The sequence below is a fragment of the Eublepharis macularius genome, chromosome 4, assembly GCF_028583425.1.
Source record: "Eublepharis macularius isolate TG4126 chromosome 4, MPM_Emac_v1.0, whole genome shotgun sequence".
In the NCBI taxonomy this organism is placed as follows: Eukaryota; Metazoa; Chordata; class Lepidosauria; order Squamata; family Eublepharidae; genus Eublepharis; species Eublepharis macularius.
The window spans coordinates 14,037,080-14,056,898 of record NC_072793.1 but is presented as its reverse complement, the minus strand read 5'-3'; the positions used below and the strand labels follow the sequence as shown (position 1 = coordinate 14,056,898).

Here is a 19,819-nt window from a genome sequence, read left to right as displayed (position 1 = left end):
TCCAAATATGTATTAAAATAGGACAATGAGCCCCAACCTTTTTGATATGGAGACCCACTAGTAGACATGGGCACGAACGGAACCCCCCCCCCCAAACACCCTGTTCGTCGTTCGGTGCCATCCATAAACAACGAACAACGAACATGGACAAACATGGACTGTTCCCGGACATGTTAATCATTCATTGTTCGTGGGGGCCAGAACCCCCCCCCAACCACCCCCATTTACCCCCCTCCCCTCAAACCCACTTACCTGGTCCTTTAAAGATCCCATTAAACTATCAGCTGGCAGGCAGCAGGGGGGATTCCCCCTGCCACCTGCCAGCTGATAGTTTAAAGGGCCCTTTCCTGCCACGTGCAAGGAGCAGGGCCCTTTAAACATCCCACAAACTGACCTTCCCAATGTCCAATACCCACCAATGTCCAATACCCACCTCAACGTCCTCTGAAGACCCCCCCAAGTTTCAGAGAGATTGCACCCTGGGAAAGGCATGATCCATGGGTCCTTCCCTTTGTTGTCATTTTCTCTTCACAGTAGCAAAAATGGGGCTCTCTGCTGGAAGTACTTTGAAAAGTTAAAGCCAGAAGGAAAGCCAGAAGAAGTTCAGACAGAGTTCAGTCCCTGCTGTTGCCAGGGGAATTGATTGAAAGGCCCCAGACTGTCTGGCTTGCCCAACGGCTGCTGAAGGCAACCAACAAGGCTTTTAACAACCACCTGTGCATTTAGGATGGGGCCCCATGAACAGCTTGCTCACGAACAGCAGATTGGGCTGTTTCTGGTTTTTTTCTGTTCATAATGCTGTTTGTGCCCATGTCTACCCACAAGACCAAATTTACCTATCCAGGGCTGGCCCAAGAGTCTGAGCAAGTGCAGGGGGAGGGGTGCTGGGTTGAGGAGATGCAGAAAATGGTAGATGTCAGCAAAGAGGAGGGTAGCAAATTGCTCAGTGCGATACATCTTCCACAACAGGTAGAAAATAGTGATGCACTGCAGGGGGCTGGACAAGAGAGTGGGCGGCTGAAGGAGCAGTTGCTAGACAGAGCATAGGCTTGCATACACCTCTTTGTGCCAAGCTAGATGTGTATGCTTTTAAAGAGTTGGGTCTGGGTTCGCAATAGTGCAGGAGGAGGTCCCCCCCCCCTTTTTACTGCTCCATGTGCACAGAATACTCCACATGGAGCAGAAAAAACACGGGGAAAAACTCCCTCCTCTGCTATTTTGACAGGGGGAAACAGCTTGAGGGGGGAGAGGAGCCCCACCTCCCCCCATGGAGGCATTCTGCGGCCATTTAGGGTCTCCTGAATTTTTAACAGCTACTCCCCAAAACTGCTGTGTAGCTGCGGGGAACCTGCACATCTAGCTTAGCCCTTTCTCTCCTCCTCTTGCTTTTCTATGCACTGAACAGCTCCCACTTACTCTCCAATCTCCCCCCCACACCTTCCATCAATTATCATAAAGTTACTAGTCACCAGATAGCTCTCCCCCACTCCCCATTATTGTTGCAAAGGGGCAAGGCAAGAATGTGAGAAGCTGGAAATGAAGAAGAGGAGAGAGAGAGAAGGGTGCAAAGGGCAGGAGCAGTCAGTAGAGATGCGTAGCCTGCAACCCACTTTAAGAGGCTTCACAATGCAATTTTTTATCTCAACCCACAGACTGAGAAACAGTGAAATAAGAAATGGCATTGATATGGAGCCCAGCTGTTGGGTTTTTGCAAGTGCCAACCTTTCTATCATGAAAGAGTTAAGTTTCTGTACGATAATGATAGCAAGTTTAGCATAGAGCCAATTAGGTGGTGTAGATAGGGCTATTTTTCAGCGGGAACACGGTGGAACAGAGTTCCAGCACCACTTAAAAATAGTCACATGGTCAGTGGCCCCACCTCTGATCTCCAGACAGAAGGGAGTTTAGATTGCCCTCCACACTACCGAGAGGCGCAGAGGGCAATCTAAACTCCCCTCTGTCTGGAGATCAGGGTGGGACCACCAGCCATGTGACCATTTTCGCAGAGGGTGATATAAACTTTAAAAAACGACCCCCTTGTTCCAGCTGACCCAAAGTGACGTCATTGTGCGGTCTTGAGTTCCACCACTGAGTTCCACTATCTCTTTTCCCAGAAAAAAAGCCCTGGGTGTAGACTCTTCCCACCAAAGAAGGGGAGGTTTTATTCTTAATAAGGTGACCCTAAGACTGACTATTGGCTAATTGATATATTATGGGTAGCCCATGCTATTCAGCATGTACGCAGAGCAGTAGGACAAAGAAAGAGAATAAAGAAATAAGATATCAGTGTATCAGAGTTAGTTAGAATATTGTTATTTTTGTGTTAAATGATAGTATTATATGTTATCTTCATTGGTAGGTAGTTTATAATAGTTTAATTGATGTTTTAGATATTTATGATCTGATAGGTAACTTTTAGCTTTGTTAATGTTCTGTTGGATTAATGACTGTCACGTTTGTTTATCCGAATTTATTATATCTGTATTTTACTGGTTAAATAAATTTTTTTTTAAAGAATGTGGGTTTTTGTTCCATATAACCCTTTTTTCTAATTTTCCTAATGTTGCGTATAACCCTTTTTCCTAATTTTTAGAAGCTAAACACACAAGTGTCTCAGTTGCTTATTCTGCTGTGCTTTATTTTTACTCTGCTAAAATTCAACACCAGCTAATAAGAAGGTACCTATACCCAAAATATATACATTGTCTTTTTTTCTTCTTCTTTAGAACACAACTGTTCATATTTCACACACTTTGCCCCGGGAGAAAGCACAGAAATATTTGAAGTAACAACGCAAAGAGGTAAAAAGAATTTGTAAAATGGAGATCTCTTTGTTGTCATTGCATTGTAGCACATGTCATAACTCAGCCAGTAAATGTTCAGTTCAAAAGATTGCATGTGGCTCCCCACAACACAGGAAGCAGCTAAAATGGCTTAAAGTGGAGGCTTTCAAGGATTATGGTTGAGTGACATTTCTAGGGTAAAACATGGAGATGTGAAGGCATAACTCTGGAAAGGTAGGCTTTTGGGAGCTCTGAGATGGATTCCTCACCACTGGTGGAGTTCACAAGTTTTCCATTACCAGAGGAACATTTTGTACCTGTGACTCAATATATTCCCTCCTTTTCTCAAAAAACTTAACTGAGTGATGGATAATCATGTCTAGTCATTCAGCCATGACTATCATGAATAAAGAGGAGACACGGGCCGTTTCCACACTACTCACCTTCTTCTGGAACAGGGTGCAACGTCATGAAAAAACTGTGGAAGATAGCGTCTTCTCGTGCGAGTTTTGCGCGATGTCATGCAAAACTCGCACGAGAAGACGCTATCTTCCGTGTTTTTTTCGTGACGTTGCGCCCTGTTCCGGAAGAAGGTGAGTAGTGTGGAAATGGCCACTGATTTACTGTTTGTTAAATGAGATCACTTATCATGGACTTAGTTCAACTTGTTGAAATGGGTTGAACTAATTGATGCATGTTGCATCAATAATGGTTTATGGCAAGATGCCCTATTATACCCCTGTTAACTTCAAGCTATTTTACGACAGATTTGTAGCACCTGATTCTGTGAATGCATTAGAGGCACAGAAATGGCTGTATATATAAAGCCTGACATAGATATGTGTGTGCATGCACATGCAAGCACATACATGTGCCCTGCTTTCAGGTAGAAGTTAGTTCCTATATCAAGATACAGGAATCTCATGAGCAAAGAAATTTGAGGTGGGCCAGTAGCAAGCTGCAGTGAAAAGACAATCTAAAATGTTGGTTTTTATATCAAAGCACCCTATTTACCTGAAAAAAAGTCTAGGATTTTCCTCCAGGAATGAGGCGGGGAGGCAGTCATCGGTGATGGCATGATGTCACTTCCAGGAATTCCCCAGAAGTGATGTCATGCCTCTCTAGGAATTTTACTCTGTAGTTTTACCATAGAGTTTCTAGTGATTCCTAGAAAGGTATGATGTCATTTATGAATTTTACCCAGAAGTGATGTCATGCCATTGGCCTGACAGCCATTTTTAAAATAATTTCTTCCATTGCTGCTTGGTGCAGTAGCGGGAAACAAGAGAAAGGGAATCTCCTACCCTAGCAAGGGGACTGGCAACCCTGAGCGTTGTCAAGAAAAATAATGGGTCATATTAAATTTGCATACCAGTTACAGGTATGTACAATAATAGAAAAGTTTTGTATGTAAACTTTTTTAAGGAGGTGATGTCTTCCCTTCAGGTAAATATAAATCTTCCCTTGAAACCTTCTAGAGAGTTTTGTTGTTCATAGTTTTGGGTTTATCACAACTCTGTCTCTGTGGAACTCTTGTAGTCACAGCACACTACAACCTACATTTTCAAGGAATCAGAGGATGGATAAATGGGACCAACAGGTACTGAAGTGTCTTTCCAGCTTAGTTCTATTAGAATTATGCAAAAAGTTCCTATGCAAGGAGATGGACACTTTCCTAGCCAAATTCTCATCTTTCTGTTACTTGTGATCTTCAGCACCTACCCCAAAAATAGTTTCCAGTTTGCACGAAAGAATCTTTAAGAAATATCCTGATATGGTGACAGTTAATCCATTTCAAACAGCCAAGAAGAAACAGAAGTGTCAATTGCTCTATAAAGCTTGATATAGCAATCATAAAAACAGTTGACTTGCTGACTCAGAGGGACTCGTTCTGAGTATGTGATTATCTAATGTCAGGGGTTAGGGAGAATTCGCAGAGGAGAAATCAGCGGGCAGAGAATACAAGTTGGGTACAGGGAACTGGGAAACCCAGACTCAGCTCATTAAAAAGCATGCAGTTCGGCCCATAGAAAGTCAGAAAATAGAATAGATCCAGAGGAGTTAGCCATGATAGTCTGTAGTAGCAAAATAGAAAAGCGTCCAGTAGCACCTTAAAGACTAACCAACTTTACTGTAGCATAAGCTTTCGAGAATCACAGTTCTCTTCGTCAGATGCATCTGACGAAGAGAACTGTGATTCTCGAAAGCTTATGCTACAGTAAAGTTGGTTAGTCTTTAAGGTGCTACTGGACTCTTTTCTAGAAAATAGAATGTTTCTCTTCCCTCTCTCAAAACAGAGGACACACATTGGCCATTTTCACGTCTTACCAGCCGCGCAAAATCGCGCAAAACTCCTGGAACGATGGGAACGCCACAAACTGGAGTCATGATGGGCAATCGCGCCAGGAGGACACCATTGTTCCAGGAGTTTTGCACGATTATACACGGCCAGTAAGACATGTGAAAACAGACATTTTAACACTTCCGTATTGGCCACAAAGCTGAGGCAGACCAATTACTAGGAAAATATGTACTGGGATGTTTGTAGATTTCTCCCTTTAAGTGGGAAACACAAGGAGAGCAATCCTAAACAGGTCTACTCAGAATCCTACTGAAGTTGATTCAATGGGGCTATTCCCAGGAATGCATTCTTAGGATTGCACTGCAAATGTACTTCCATGCTACCTAGAAAGCTGAAACTTGGTCCATGTGTAATCTAACACCTGGTTGATTAAAACATTTGAAAACATCTGTCAAAAATCAGTACATAAAGTTTACCTCAAAATAGAGGCTACCATTGTAGACAGTCAGTAAGTCAGTCAGCAACCTTTTATTGGCATTCAATAATAGCCCATTGTAGACAGAAAAAGCCAGGTCATGCATAGGGCAGAGTGTTGAACTGTAGATGTTCCACTGGCTCTTCATACACTTGAATTAATTTTGACAGAACTCCAGTGGCAGCCAGGAATGTGTATCTGTACCTGCAGGATGCAAAGTCTATTTACTTATATGGAGAAAGAGCAATGGAGAAACCTAGATTTACATGAAACTGAAGGCGAATCAAGTCCCTTGCTTTGCCCAAAAACATTTTAAGAGGTCTGTTGTCTCTGAGAACTCTGGGACAATAATTCACACATTTCCATTTAAATAATTGACCATATCTAAGTTGGCCCCTTGAAATCCTGATGGTTTACTACGAGCTAGTCTTTCATTCTGAAACAGGAAACGTTCATGTTCACCTGCCCCTCCATTTTCCCTGCATCCTGCTGAAGAGAGAGCTGCATGCTCACCATTCAGTAGCAACCGCATCTTGCTAGAGCAGAGGCACCCCAACAATACATACTGCATGGATAAAAGAGTAGATCTTGGAGCTCTGTTACATTTGTTAGCCATTTGTACATTCTTAGATTATTTTATATTAGATGACTTTTCAGATCAGATGGATGAATTTATCTCCTTATCTAGGGAATCGTCAGGGAGTATTTCAAAAAGAAAAGGAAAAAATCACAAACCACCTAAAAAACTTCCAGGCGGCTTCTATCTGTTTCAGGTCCAGTTTCGATATGACAATATTTAGAACAATGGAACATAGAAAGCAGAGGTCCAATATTAATTGTAAAGTGGGTGTGGGAGAATGGAGTAAGAAACATCCTCCCATTAGCTGCTTGCCTTCCTACAACCCCTTTCCCTAAGCACTTCTCTCCCAGCCAAAGTTACTAACAGGGATGGGCACGAACCGGGAAAAAACCGAACCGTGTGGTTTGTGGTTCGTCAAATTTCACGAACCATGAACTTTCATGAACTTTCATGAACCTGCCCCAGTTCACGGACCAGTTTGTTTGGTTCGTGAAAACATCACATCCAGGTCAGAAAATCGTCACTTCCAGGCCAGCAGAAGGTCACTTCCGGGCCAGCAGAAGGTCACTTCGGGGTTAGCAGAAGGTCTGCAGGAAGTCCATCCCCTGTTGCCTAGGAAACTGATTGATTGGCACCAGTCTGTCTGCAGTGACAAACCAAAAAATGAACCAAACGAACCAGCCTAAAAGTTCGTGGTGGTTCATCAGAAATGGGATCTGACGAACCGTGGTTCATGAACCATGAACCGGCCTGATTCATGCTTAATTTTGGTTCATATTTCAGTTCGTGCCCATCTCTACTTACAGTATTAGAGCTTCAGTTCACTATTTGTGAAGGATATAAATATATATATATAGTACTGGAATAGATACATTTAGTAAATAAATGAAACTTAGCTTCGCCAGCTGCAGATTTTGATAGGTTCTTCAATGCAGGGTGTTCATGGACCACTCCAGTACATTCCTAGGAAAAAAATGTCCTGTCTCTTTAATAGAGGCTTAATGTGTGCAAACTGGCATCATAATCTTTTCATGGTATGCCAGTAAATGACACCTCATTAAGCCTTAAAGAGACAGGGCAGCTTTTCTCTGGGTAATTGGCAACCCTACTCCCCTCCTATTCAATTGCAGACAGTTTTATCACCCCCACCCATCTATGCCTATACACACACTGCACAGCTACCATCCTCTCAATTTCATCTCCCTTCTTCCCCTTCATAGCAGCTACGCTGTCAGGAGCAGAATGTGCCATTCTTACTTTTCTTTTTAGCCTCGTTGCTGCTCCCCCTTCCGGGTCATGGCAGCTCATCCCAAAAGTCCATGGGATGTTGCAACAATTTCTGGGCTGATTGGAAGAGGTGCTTAGATAAGGCCCTGGTCCTGGAAGAGAAGCTATGGGGAATAAGCCATGCGTGAGGGAGGGTTCAGTCTCCCTCTCCTACTTGCCTGCTTTTGCTGTCGAAATCGAACCCCTTTTTACATGATTGGGGTCATGGAACTGCAGCCACCACATCTAGTTTGGCCCTTAAGAACAAACTAAAAAATAGAGAGGAAATGGGGATGTGAAACTGTAAGACAATTTAAGCGAAAATATGCAAATATAAGCATCCTTAAATTGGAGTCAATTAGCAGAAAATAACTTTAAAAGATTTCTCCTAGAAGAATAAACGGGAAAGGCTGGGGAGGGGGGAGGGGTCGGCATTGCAACACTGTCCAAAAAACACGGATATCAAATATCAGCCAGTGTAATGTTCATGCATGACTATTAAATATATTGGCCAATTAATGCAATATGCAAACGAAATTCTAAATTATTCAGCTAGCATACTCCCCCCTCCTCATTCAGACACCAAGTACCACGCACGTGGTTTAGCTCACCGGGCAGAGCACCTAGTTATTCCCATGGCTTCAAGCAAATGGATTTTCATGGAGCTGTCAGCATTTTTGCTGAAGGGCAGGAAAAGTGTATAAACTCCCCCTGCTTTCCACGAGCCTCTCTGACTATTTTTGAAAGCTTTTGGCTTCTAATATATCCAAGAGAAGAGCACTCTCTCCTTCATTATTCCTTCGCAGCACATACAGTAGACGAGGAAGTCTCCCAAACGAGCAGAAATATCCTAGGCAGAGTTACATCAGTTCTAAGAGAGCCAGTTTGGTGTAGTGGTTAAGACCGCAGGACTCTAATCTGGAGAGCCAGGTTTGATTCCCTACTCCTCCACTTGAAGCCAACAGGGTGACCTTGGGTCAGTCACAGCTCTCTCAGAGCTCTCTCAGCCCCACCCACCTCACAGGGTGTTTTGTTGTGGGGATAATAACAACATACTTTGTAAACTGCTCTGAGTGGGCATTAAGTTGTCCTGAAGGGCGGTATATAAATTGAATGTTGTTGTTATTATGTTATTATTGAAGTCAAGGTGCTTAGAAGGGCGGGACTCTGCTTAGGATCTCAGTGTAAGAGGATCAAATGGATCAAATCTAAAACCCAAACTCTTAAATCTCTGTCCCAGCCTTTGTATGTGGCTGACTCAGGGCCAGGAAGATACCATTTCCACTCAGTTGCAAAACAGCAGGACATAGGTTTGCAGAAAAGAATGTATAATTGCCTTTTTAAAATTTCTTTAACATCCAATAGATAATAAGGATCAAAGTTCTGTGGCAGAATGCATTTCAGTGAACGTTACAATTTCTCTCCTTCCTTATAAAGGAATAAAGCCAGTGGCTCTCCTATCATTATAGTAGTTAGTTAATCCAATAAATTGATTATGCAGTATGAGATGTAGAATGTTTTTCAGCCCTACTGAACATACTGCCAATCGTTTTCACTGGGTGCGCTAAAAGCCAAGGAGGAAAGAAACCTCTTCTTTATTTTATGGGCCTCTTGTCAATTATAATTGTAAAAACTTTCATAATTATGTACATACATATGTGCCATCAAGTTGCAACTGACTTATGGCAACCTGTGACTTACTGGCTTTCAAGGTCAGCAAAAAGCAAGAAGCCGTCAGCTATCTTATGCAAAGCCATCCCGGATGGTTCCCCATCCAAGTACCAGCCTGCTTAGATTCTGAGAGCTGACAGATTGGGCTACATTGTGCCACTTTCCCTCCCTCATAATTGTGTAAGAGAGGGTATTTCAGCCGAGGTGCCTTTCCTCATTTCTCCTGGGCCAGGCTGCACTTGCCAAAACGCTTTTATTAAACAGTAAAAAGTCCAGTAGCACCTTTAAGACTAACCAACTTTATTGTAGTATAAGCTTTCAAGAACCACAGCTCTCTTCGTCAGATGCATCGTCAGCTTTCGAGAACCACAGCTCTCTTCGTCAGATGCAGAGAGCTATGGTAGTAGTAGCAGTATTCTTTATTACAGCACTTAGCCAGTACATTTACCATAAAAATTTAAGTGCACATTTTACAACCATTTAAAACATGAAGCATATGAATATATACAGTTTGAAGAGAGAGCTATGGTTCTCGAAAGCTTGTGCTATAATAAAGTTGGTTAGACTTAAAGGTGCTACTGGACTCTTTACTATTTTGTGACTACAGACTAACACAGCTAAGTCCTCTGGATCTGTTATTAAAGATTCAGGTACCTTCCTTTTTCTCTTTAGGTTAGCCTGGAAGGATCCCACTATATAGTCTACCTCATCTGCACTTTTCAATATTTCTTCCTATAGCCATATACCAGACTTTGTGATTATGTGTGTGCATGTATCTACCAATGGAGGACACACTACTTACTGCTCAAGATGAACCCGTTTTTATTTAGGACTGTTTTTAAGTAACTTTGTTATTATGTTTGGTGATCCTAAACTGTGTTTTTAAACTTTGTTTTATTCATTTTGCAATTGCTATTTTATCTATATTGTAAGCCACATCCCTGCAATGTAGAAAGACAGCCAATGCATGTTTAAATAAATAAATAAATAAAACCCTTCTGATATTAAAAGCGCTACAGTACTCCTCGGTTTTGCTGTAACAGGGCAACGGCACAATTCTAAGCACAGCTACACCTTCTGCTGTCCATTGAAGTCAATGGGTTTAGAAGGGTGTTGGTGTTCCTAGAATCACACTGTGAAAGTGCAATCCTATTCATACCAACCAGGGTGTAAGCCCCATTGAATATAGTGGGATTTACTTCTGAGTCAATTTGCGTACAGCCTTATTGTAGAGAAGACTTTGTCCATGGATTTTGTTGTTACTTGTTGTGAATCTTGATTTATGCAGTACAAGCTGAGACTTTATAGAGGTTTTTTCCTACCTGAATAGAAAAGAGTCCAGAAGCACTTTTAAGACTAACCAACTTTACTGTAGCATAAGCTTTCGAGAATCACAGATGCATCTGACAAAGAGAGCTGTGATTCTCGAAAGCTTATGCTACAGTAAAGTTGGTTAGTCTTAAAGGTGCTACTGGACTATTTTCTATTTTGCTACTGTAGACCAACGTGGCTAACTCCTCTGGATCTCTTTCCTACCTGAAATTGCTTTCAAAAGATGGTGTCTTGATATCCTGCTTCCTCCCTTTTCCTCTTATATATTTATCTCAGAGCAACTGTCATGGTAGAGTAGAGTAAGGCAGAACAATTGGTTACAAACTGGATTTAATTTTGGCCCTAGGAACCCCCCCTCTCTCTCTAACAGGTATGAACAATCCAGGTCTGAGATAATGTCTTATTTGAACTTCAGATCACTTAAATCTTTTAAATCCATGATTGATATATTAGTTTTGGCTCCTCCAAGCAAGTTCTGAATAGACTGCCAAGGGCAGAGATGCACATAGATACTTCTGCTTCTAACCTGAGGCATCATTTTTTCAAAAAGGGCCTTTGGTTGCCCATAATACATTCTTTTAAATGTATATTTTGTCACAACCAGGGCTCATTTCGAGGGGGAACGCACAGGAATGCAGTTCTGGCACATGTCAGGTGGCCCCGCCCACCTGAATCTCGGCCATTTTGGGCTCATTTCAGCCAGGATTGGGGTTGAAACAGCCCGGATCAGGCCTCTGACAGGTGGTGGATCACTCTCCCGCTCAGCAGCGGCCCAATCCTGACCATTTTGGGTCCCTTTTTGTCCATTTTCAGCCCCTTTTAGCCATTTGGGGCCCAATTTCGGCCCTGAATGGCCAGGATTGGGTCCAAAACAGCCAGGATAGGTGATGTCAGGGTGTGTGGCATATGCAAATCAGTCATGCTAATGAACCACTTCTGGTGATGGCAAGGGGCATGGCATATGCAAATGAGTTATGCTAATGAATTATGCTAAAGAGTTCCTCCAGCTCTTTTTCTACGAAATGACCCCTGGTCACAACAGAAAACAGTTAATGATCTGATTCATTTTGGTATAATGCAACATTGAGATGTCTGAAAGGGTTGTATTTTTTTAGACTCACTTCCCCTCTCCTCTTCTGTTTTGTCTTGCCAGAGTACAGCATTTCTGCAGCTGCCATTGCCATTTTCAGTGTTGGTTTTTCCATCATTGGAACAGTTTGTGTCCTCTTATCCTTCAGGAAAAAGATGGATTATCTCCTGAAGCCAGCGTCTATGTTTTACACCTTTTCAGGTAGAACGTTGCATGAAGGACATTGATTCAAGTACATGGTGGGGTGAGGCCATGGCTCAGATGTGAAGCATCGGCTTTGTATGAAGAAGGTCTGAGGTTCAATCCTTGAAATCTCCTGAAGAAGGGAACTCTGATTCTTGATGGCTTACACTCTGAAAATCTTAGTCTCTAAGGTGTTGGTCTCTAAGGTGGACTCAGATCTTGCTGTTCTACTGCTGACCAGGGCTTTTTTTCAGCCGGAACGCAGTGGAATGGAGTTCTGGAACCTCTTGAAAATGATCACATGGCTGGTGGCCCCGCCCCCTGATCTCCAGGCAGAGGGCAATCTAAACTCCCCTCTGTCTGGAGATCAGGGGGCGGGGCCACCAGCCATGTGACCATTTTCCCCGAGGGCAATTTAAACTTTAAAAAACTCCCCCCTTGTTCCAGCTGACTCAAAGTGATGTCATTGTGCGGTCCTGAGTTCCACCACTGAGTTCCACCACCTCTTTTCCCAGAAAAAAATGCCTGGTAAGAGAGAAAGAATGCATACTTCATTCCAGTTTGAAAATTGTTGGGATACTCTTTGCAAGGTTCTATATCCTAATTCTTTTCAGATTGTGCTTTAGTTGTTCCTTCTGGCCTCTTGAAGTTACTGGTCTGGAAGATCTTGTTAAAAAAAATATGTATTATACAACTAAATAAGACATATCTAGCAGCTCGGAGCAACAGTTTAGTCTCACAGCTACTCTGTGGTTCAGGTCAGACAGAGAGGGAATGGGAGCAATCTTATTCAGAAATAAAACTCATGGAGTTGAGTATGACTTACTCTTGGGTAAGTGCGCGCACAAACAATGTGTAATCCAAACAATGATATTCCTCATTACGAGGTGTGGATATGAACGTTGGACAGTGAAGAATGCTGACAGGAAGAAAATTGATTCATTTGAAATGTGGTGCTGGAGGAGAGTTTTGAGGATACCATGGGTAGCGAAAAAGACAAATAAGTGGGTACTAGATCATATCAACCCTGAATTCTCCCTAGAAGCTAAAATGACCAAACTAAGGCTATCATACTTTGGTCACATCATGAGAAGACAAGATTCTACAGAAAAGCCAATAACGCTAGGAAAAGTGGAAGGCAGTAGGAAAAGAGGAAGACCTAAAACGAGATGGCTGGCCTCAATGAAGGAAGCCACATCTTCCAGATTGCAGGATCTGAGCAAGTCTGTTAATGATAGGATGTTTTGGAAAGAAGGTAGAGAGAGTCGATTACATCTTAAACCAATCAGGATTTGGGCAAAAAGCTGCTGTGCTCACAGCTCGATTTTCTTTCTTTTTCTGTTCTCAGGACTATGCATTATCATCTCCGTGGAAGTCATGAGGCAGTCTGTCAAAAGGATGATTGACAGTGACGACACTGTCTGGATTGAGTATTACTACTCCTGGTCTTTTGCCTGTGCTTGTGCTTCCTTTGTCCTGCTCTTCATTTTTGGGATTGGACTTCTGTTTATCTCATTGCCTCGCATGCCCAGGAACCCCTGGGAGACCTGTATGGATGCTGAGCCAGAGCATTAAGTGACTCCATCTCAGGTTACTTCTTAAGAAGCATCAAACCCCCCTCCCCAAAAAAGAAGGTCAACTATATATAGATATTCTAACAGATCTCCAGAAGGCAATGTAAGATGACAGAAGAATCTTTGGGTAACATCTGCTTATAGATTCAAAGGGGAGTTTCATAAAATGTATTACTTAACAAATAAAAAGGGAAGTGTTAAGATTTTGGCAACATATACATGTACGTAATTGTATTTGCATATGGCTTGTAATCCCGCCTCCCAGCCCATGTATTTGAGGAAGTTATTGTGTTGATCCAGTTGAATGGAAATAAGAGGAAAAAGTCCAATGCCTACCGGGGAGTAGAAAGCAACAGGGAAGCTAAGCCATATTCTTGCCATGATGTGAAACCATTTTCTCGAGCTGCATCCGTGCTAGAAGACTTAATTCATAAAACCATTGTAAATAATCTTACAACCAACTTGCAGAATGCGTGACACCATTTTATTAGTATTTTTAAAAATTGGACAGTATTAGGATGCCAAAGTATTCATAAAAACATCACGAACTTCTACCCAAGTAACTCCAACTTTGGGGGGGGGGGGCGGGTTATAGGTCTTGCGTCATTCATTCATGCAAATTGGTGAAATCAAGATTGTGGGAATGGTGGCAATGGAGAAATGATGTTCAACCAATAAAACAGCATTCATAGGGTTGGAGGGCTATAATGGCTTTTCAAACTAGAGCTCCTACTAGAGAGATCTGGATCATAATGCACAGCAAACAGAGCAGGAAGCCTGTGCCATCACGACAAAGATGCCGGTGGGACAGGGAATATATACGTAGGCTTCAACAGGGGTCATTTCGTAGAAAAAGAGCTGGAGGAACTCATTAGCAGAACTCATTAGCATATGCCACGCCCCTTGCCACCACCGGAAGTGTGTCACTAGCATAACTGATTTGCATGTGCCACACCCCCTGACATCATCTATTTGGGCTGAAATTGGGCCCAAAATGGCAAAAAGGGGCTGAAAATGGCCGAAAAGGGGCCCAAAATGTTCAAGATGGGGCGGTGGTGATCCACCATCCGTCAGAGGCCCGATCCAGGCCATTTTGGCCCCAATCCAGGCTGAAATGGGCCCAAAATGTCCAAGAGTCATGTGGGCGGGGCCACCTGACATGTTTTTTTTAAAAAAAAATATTGTACTGATGTATGCCTTATATTGCCTCCACGTACAATCTATACTTCATGTACATATACATATAGAATAAATTTGACAATCCATACATCCGATACAAACTTGTTTTCCCCCTTTTCTCCCCACCCCCCCAGGAGGAACAACCATAAGAATCATCTGCTTTATATCTTTAACCATGAGCACACTCTTGGGAATTTCTTTAATATAATTTGGTTGGTCTCTCCTCCTCTTACCCATCTTATATATCTAGACCATTTCTTCCTTATCATTAACGTTTTATTTTCCCATGTCTTATCCTGTTTTCGTATCGATAAAATGTCTGATTGGATCCATTCATATAAATACCAATTCCATCTTTCCAAAGTCCATTTAGAGGCATCTTTCCATCCACACGCTATTACAGCATGGGCAGCTATAATTGTGGCTTTTAACAAGGGCTGTCTGTTTTCCTGTACTTTATTATTCCCCCAGATGCCCGTAAATAGGGGGCACCTGACATGTGACCTCTTTGGGGAACTGCCGGAACTGCGTTCCCACGCGTTCCCCCTCAAAATGAGCCCTGGGCTTCAAAGAAAAAAGCTGTGCAGCAAAAATCAGAGATGGACCCTTTCATACATTCAAAGATTTTTCAGGCATACCAGTTGCACCAGCACATTTAGTCAAAGAGTATAAAGATTTTGGTCCTGATACACAGGCAGAAAGGCATAAACATCATCTTCAGCAATCTAGATAAAAAGGCAAGGATAAGCCGAGAAGACCAGGAGAAAGAGGCAGAGAGACAAGAGAAAGCTGGTACAGGAAATGTGAGCTAGGAAGTAAAAAAGAGTGGGAAACAAAGAATGGAAAACATAACAGATTCCTGAAGTGCAAAGAAAAGGCTGCAGGCAAGAAGAAAAATATATATAGGGAATAAGGGTGAACAGTAACAACAACAACAACATTCAATTTATATACCACCCTTCAGGACAACTTAATGCCCACTCAGAGTAGTTTACAAAGTATGTCATTATTATCCCCACAACAAAACACCTTGTGAGGTGGGTGGGGCTGAGAGAGCTCCAGAGAGCTGTGACTAGCCCAAGGTCACCCAGCTGGCTTCAAGTGGAGGAGTGGGGAATCAAACCCGGCTCTCCAGATTAGAGTCCCATGCACTTAACCATTACACCAAACTGGCTCCAGTAGCCAATCATGCTGAGGGTGCATGGGGCTGAGCAAAGATCTATTAAAGCTATTATGGCCTATGAATCACACATTCTCCAGTCACTTGCTTTGCCAACTCCGGGTTTAGAAATTCCTGGATATTTAGGGTGAGGGTGGAGCATGGGGGTGGGGGATGGGGAAGAGAGGAACGTCAACAGGGTATAATACCATAGTCAACCCTCCAAAACAGCCGTTTTCTCCAGGGGAACTCATATCTGTAGTATGGAGATCAGTTGTAATTAGACATGGGCACGACATGGAAAGAAACAGAAATGAGAGCTTCGTATTTTGTCGCAATCCACAAATCGCGAATTATGAAATTTCATGAAATTGACATATTTGCCAAAACGATTTGTTTCGTGATTTGTCAGAACCTGGGGCATTTCAATTGTCCCTTCATACCCAGAGATGCCAAACTCGCAGGGAGACTTCAGCAGGCTCTCCTCCACCCACCCTCCCAGTTTGCAATACGTTCCTAACTGTGTTAGGAAATGTTCAGGAAATGGAGAGAAGGATAGACCTCTAAAGAGGAATATATGAGGGTTCCTAGGTACTGCAGATCGGCCATCAGAGAAGCCAAAGCTCAGTATGAGCTGGGTCTGGCCAGGGGGGCTCACTACAATAAGAAAAACTTCTACAGATATGTGAGAAAAAAACGCAAGATAAAAGAGGCAATCGGCGGCTGTTGGGATTGGAAGGAGAAACTCTGATGGAGGACAGAGAAAAAGCAGACAGGCTTAATGACTTTTTTGCCTCTTTTTTCTCCCTGAAGAACTCGAGCCCATCTAGAGATGGTAGTAGATATGACAGGACACCTGGGGGGCTAGTTGACATTGACAGAGAGGTTGTGGAGAGGCACCTGGCTGCACTGGACAAATATAAATCCCCTGGGCCAGATGGTGTGCACCCAAGAGTGCTCAAAAAACTTTCTAGAGAACTTGCAGAGCCTCTGTCCGTCATCTTCAAGGCCTCCTGGAGGACTGGGGATGTGCCACAAGATTGGAGAAGAGTGAATGTTATCCCAATCTTTAAGAAAGGGAAGAAGGATGACCCGGGAAACTACAAGTCGATTAGTCTGACTTCTGTTGCTGAGAACATCAGTCTGTAAGCATCTGAAGGACTACTTAGTGAGCCGGAGAAGTCAACATGGTTTTGTCCCCAACAGATCTTGTCAGACCAATCTGGTTTCCTTCTTTGATCGAGTGACGAGCTTACTGGATCGTGGGAACTCTGTCGATGTAATTTACCTGGATTTCAGTAGAGCTTTTGATAAGGTTCGCCATGACATTCTAATGGGTAAACTGGAAGACTGCGGACTGGATTATAGTACAGTTCGGTGGATAGGGAACTGGTTAGAGGACCACACCCAAAGTGTGGTGGTCAATGGTGTTTCATTAGATTGGAGGGAGATGTCCAGTGGGGTGCCGCAGGGCTTGGTTTTGGGCCTGGAACTTTTCAATATTTTTATCAATGATCTGGATGAAAGAGTGGAAGGGCTGCTCATTAAATTTGCTGATGGGAGGAGTGGCAAACACCCAAGAAGATAGAGTTAAAATTCAACAAGACCTAAATACTCTGGAGAAGTGGGTGGTTGTGAACAGGATGCAATTCAACATAGATAAGTGCACAGTATTACACTTGGGTCACAAAAATGTGAAGCACAAATACAGGATGGGGGATACACTTCTGGGTACTAGTGTATGCGAAAGAGATCTTGGAGTAATACTGGACTGTAAACTAAATATGAGCAGTCAGTGTGATGCGGTGGCAAGAAAGGCAAACTCAGTCTTGGGTTGTATCAAAAGGGCCATTGCATCGAAATCGCAGGTGGTCATAGTCCCTCTCGATACTGCCTTGGTCAGGCTGCACCTGGAGTACTGTGTGCAGTTCTGGAGGGTTCACTTCAAAAAGGAAGTGGACAAAATCGAGAGGGTGCAGAGGAGAGCGACGAGAATGATCAGGAGTCTGGAGGAGATTGAGGGGGGACATGATTGCTCTCTTTAAATATTTGAAAAGCTGTCATTTGGAGGAGGGCAAGGAGCTGTTCCAGTTGGCAGCAGAGGATAGGATTCGAAGCAACGGGCTAAAATTACATGCAGAAAGATACCGGCTGGTTATTAGGAAAAACTTTTTCACTGTCAGAGTAGTTCAAAGGTGGAATCAGCTGCCTAGGGAGGTGGTGAGCTCCCCTTCCCTGGCAGTTTTCAAGAAGGGGCTGGATGAATATTTGTCAGGGATGCTTTTGGCTCATTCTGCATTGGGCAGGGGGTTGGTCTAGAAGGCCTGTATGGCCCCTTCCATCTCTGTGATTCTATGATTCTGATTATGTTAGTCTGTATTCACCATATGTGGCGGCAGGAAATGGATGGACGGATGGATGTCTCCCTCTCTTGGGGGGAGGTTACTCTAAGACCCACTCTTACGGGGGGACTTCTCTCCCACCCACGGGCTTCGGGGGTGGCCCTCAGCACCCTCTTGGGCCCACGCGGTGCACACCACATGTGGGTTTTATAAGCCACTCTTGGGGAGGGCCACCAACAAAACCCACCAGCCGGACATGGCAGCACTGAATGTACAGAGGTTGGGGGGATGGTACTCTGATGGAATGGATGGACTGACTCTTTCCCGCTGCCTGTCCGCAGAACCCACAATACAGACATGGCAGCACCTATGGATACCGTCCCACATTTATTGGGTGGAGCTGTTGCTGGGATTTGGTGCCAGTGCCCACCCAGCGCCTTCACCTGGGCAGGATCAGGCACACAGCAGGAGGCAGTTCCCTTCTTCCATTTACCCAGCCAGGACAAGAAGTGGAGCAGGTGGAAATGCCCGCCTCCTTCAACCTACTGGAATAAAGCACTGAGCAGGCAGCAATGCCCACCCCAACTTCACCCTGTTGGAATCAGGAGCCAAGCAGGCAGCAATCTCTGCCCCCCTTCAACCTGCCGGAATCAGGAGCAGAGAAGGTGGCAATGCTCGCAGTCCCTTCACCCAGTTGGGATCAGGAGTGGAGCACGTAGCAAAGCCCACCGTCCACCTTCACCTGTCGGGATCAGGTGAGGAGCAGAAAGTAGTGTTCACTCCTCTCTTCACCCAGCAAGGAACAGGTGGTAATGCCCACTCCCCTTCACTCAGCTGGGATCAGGCTTGGAGCAGGCAGCAATGCCTGTCCCCCTTCACCTAGCCATAATCAGGCACAGAGCAGAAGGCAATGCCCATTTTCCCTTCACCCGGCTGGGATCAGGAGTGGAGCAGGTGGCAATGCCTGCCCCCCTTTACCCAGCCTGTATCAGACATGCAGTAAGTAGCAAAGCCCACCACCCCTTCATGTTGCTGAGATCAGGTGTGGAGCAGGTGGCAATGCCCACCCCACTCCTTCACTGGCCAGGATCAGTGACAGAGGAGGAGGGAATGCCTGCCTGCCCGCTCTCCCCTTTCTAGAGCCCGTTGTATTTTTTCCCACAACGGGCTTTGTTTCTAGTTATACATATATTATTCAAAGGTCCCAAATATACATGGGCATTAATACAAATATGACTCAAATTTCATGACGAATTGGGCCGATTTGGGATTTGGAAAAATGCAATTCGTGGAGCCACATTTTTCAAGAAATCCACAACTTTTTTTGCTGATTTGTATGATTCGTGATTGATTCGTAATGCCAGACAGGCTAGCACCAATCTATTGATTCCCTAGGCAATGGAGGCCAGGAAAGTTTGCAGACCTTTCGTTGCCATCTTAGCCCTCAAACCCCTGATAGGCAGCTCTCCCTGTCAACTGGAGACTTCCCATTCTGCCCTATACAGCAAGGGGCAGGGGGATTAATCCCCTAGGTAACTGAGAGGATGGGCCTTCTGTAACCATGGGAACACCAATCTCACCCCTCAAAACCCTGTTTGGCAGGTCTGCCTGCCAACCAGAGAGCTCTTGTTCTGCTCTATGTGAGCATTTCTTATATAAGGTACAGCTCTCTGCCTCATGCTTTCAGTTCCAGTAGATAGAGGGAGAGGGTGGAGCTGTTGCTGGGATTTGGAGTGAGAAAGAGTGGAGTTGGGAGCTTTTGGCTGGATTTGCTGCTGCTTCAAAAGAGACTGAAAAGCCTTTCTTATTTTCCTCACTTGTCCTTGCTGGGAAGGTCTTTGGGTGAAGATGCCTTGTTTCCTCCACCTCACTCTAGTCTCAGG

The 19,819-nt window shown here is 43.9% G+C and overlaps 1 protein-coding gene across 1 annotated transcript in view; it reads left to right on the top strand.

Annotated features, from left to right (window-relative positions):
• The window catches only part of CACNG1 (calcium voltage-gated channel auxiliary subunit gamma 1), a 35,512-nt gene extending 22,040 nt beyond the window's left edge, over window positions 1-13,472 (top strand). The window contains exons 2-4 of the mRNA XM_054977165.1: window positions 2,727-2,801; window positions 11,563-11,700; window positions 13,031-13,472. Of these exons, the coding sequence (XP_054833140.1) occupies window positions 2,727-2,801; window positions 11,563-11,700; window positions 13,031-13,257 (440 nt within the window). The 3' untranslated portion in view covers window positions 13,258-13,472. The remainder of the gene's footprint in view (window positions 1-2,726; window positions 2,802-11,562; window positions 11,701-13,030) is intronic.
• Window positions 13,473-19,819: the final 6,347 nt, after the last annotated feature.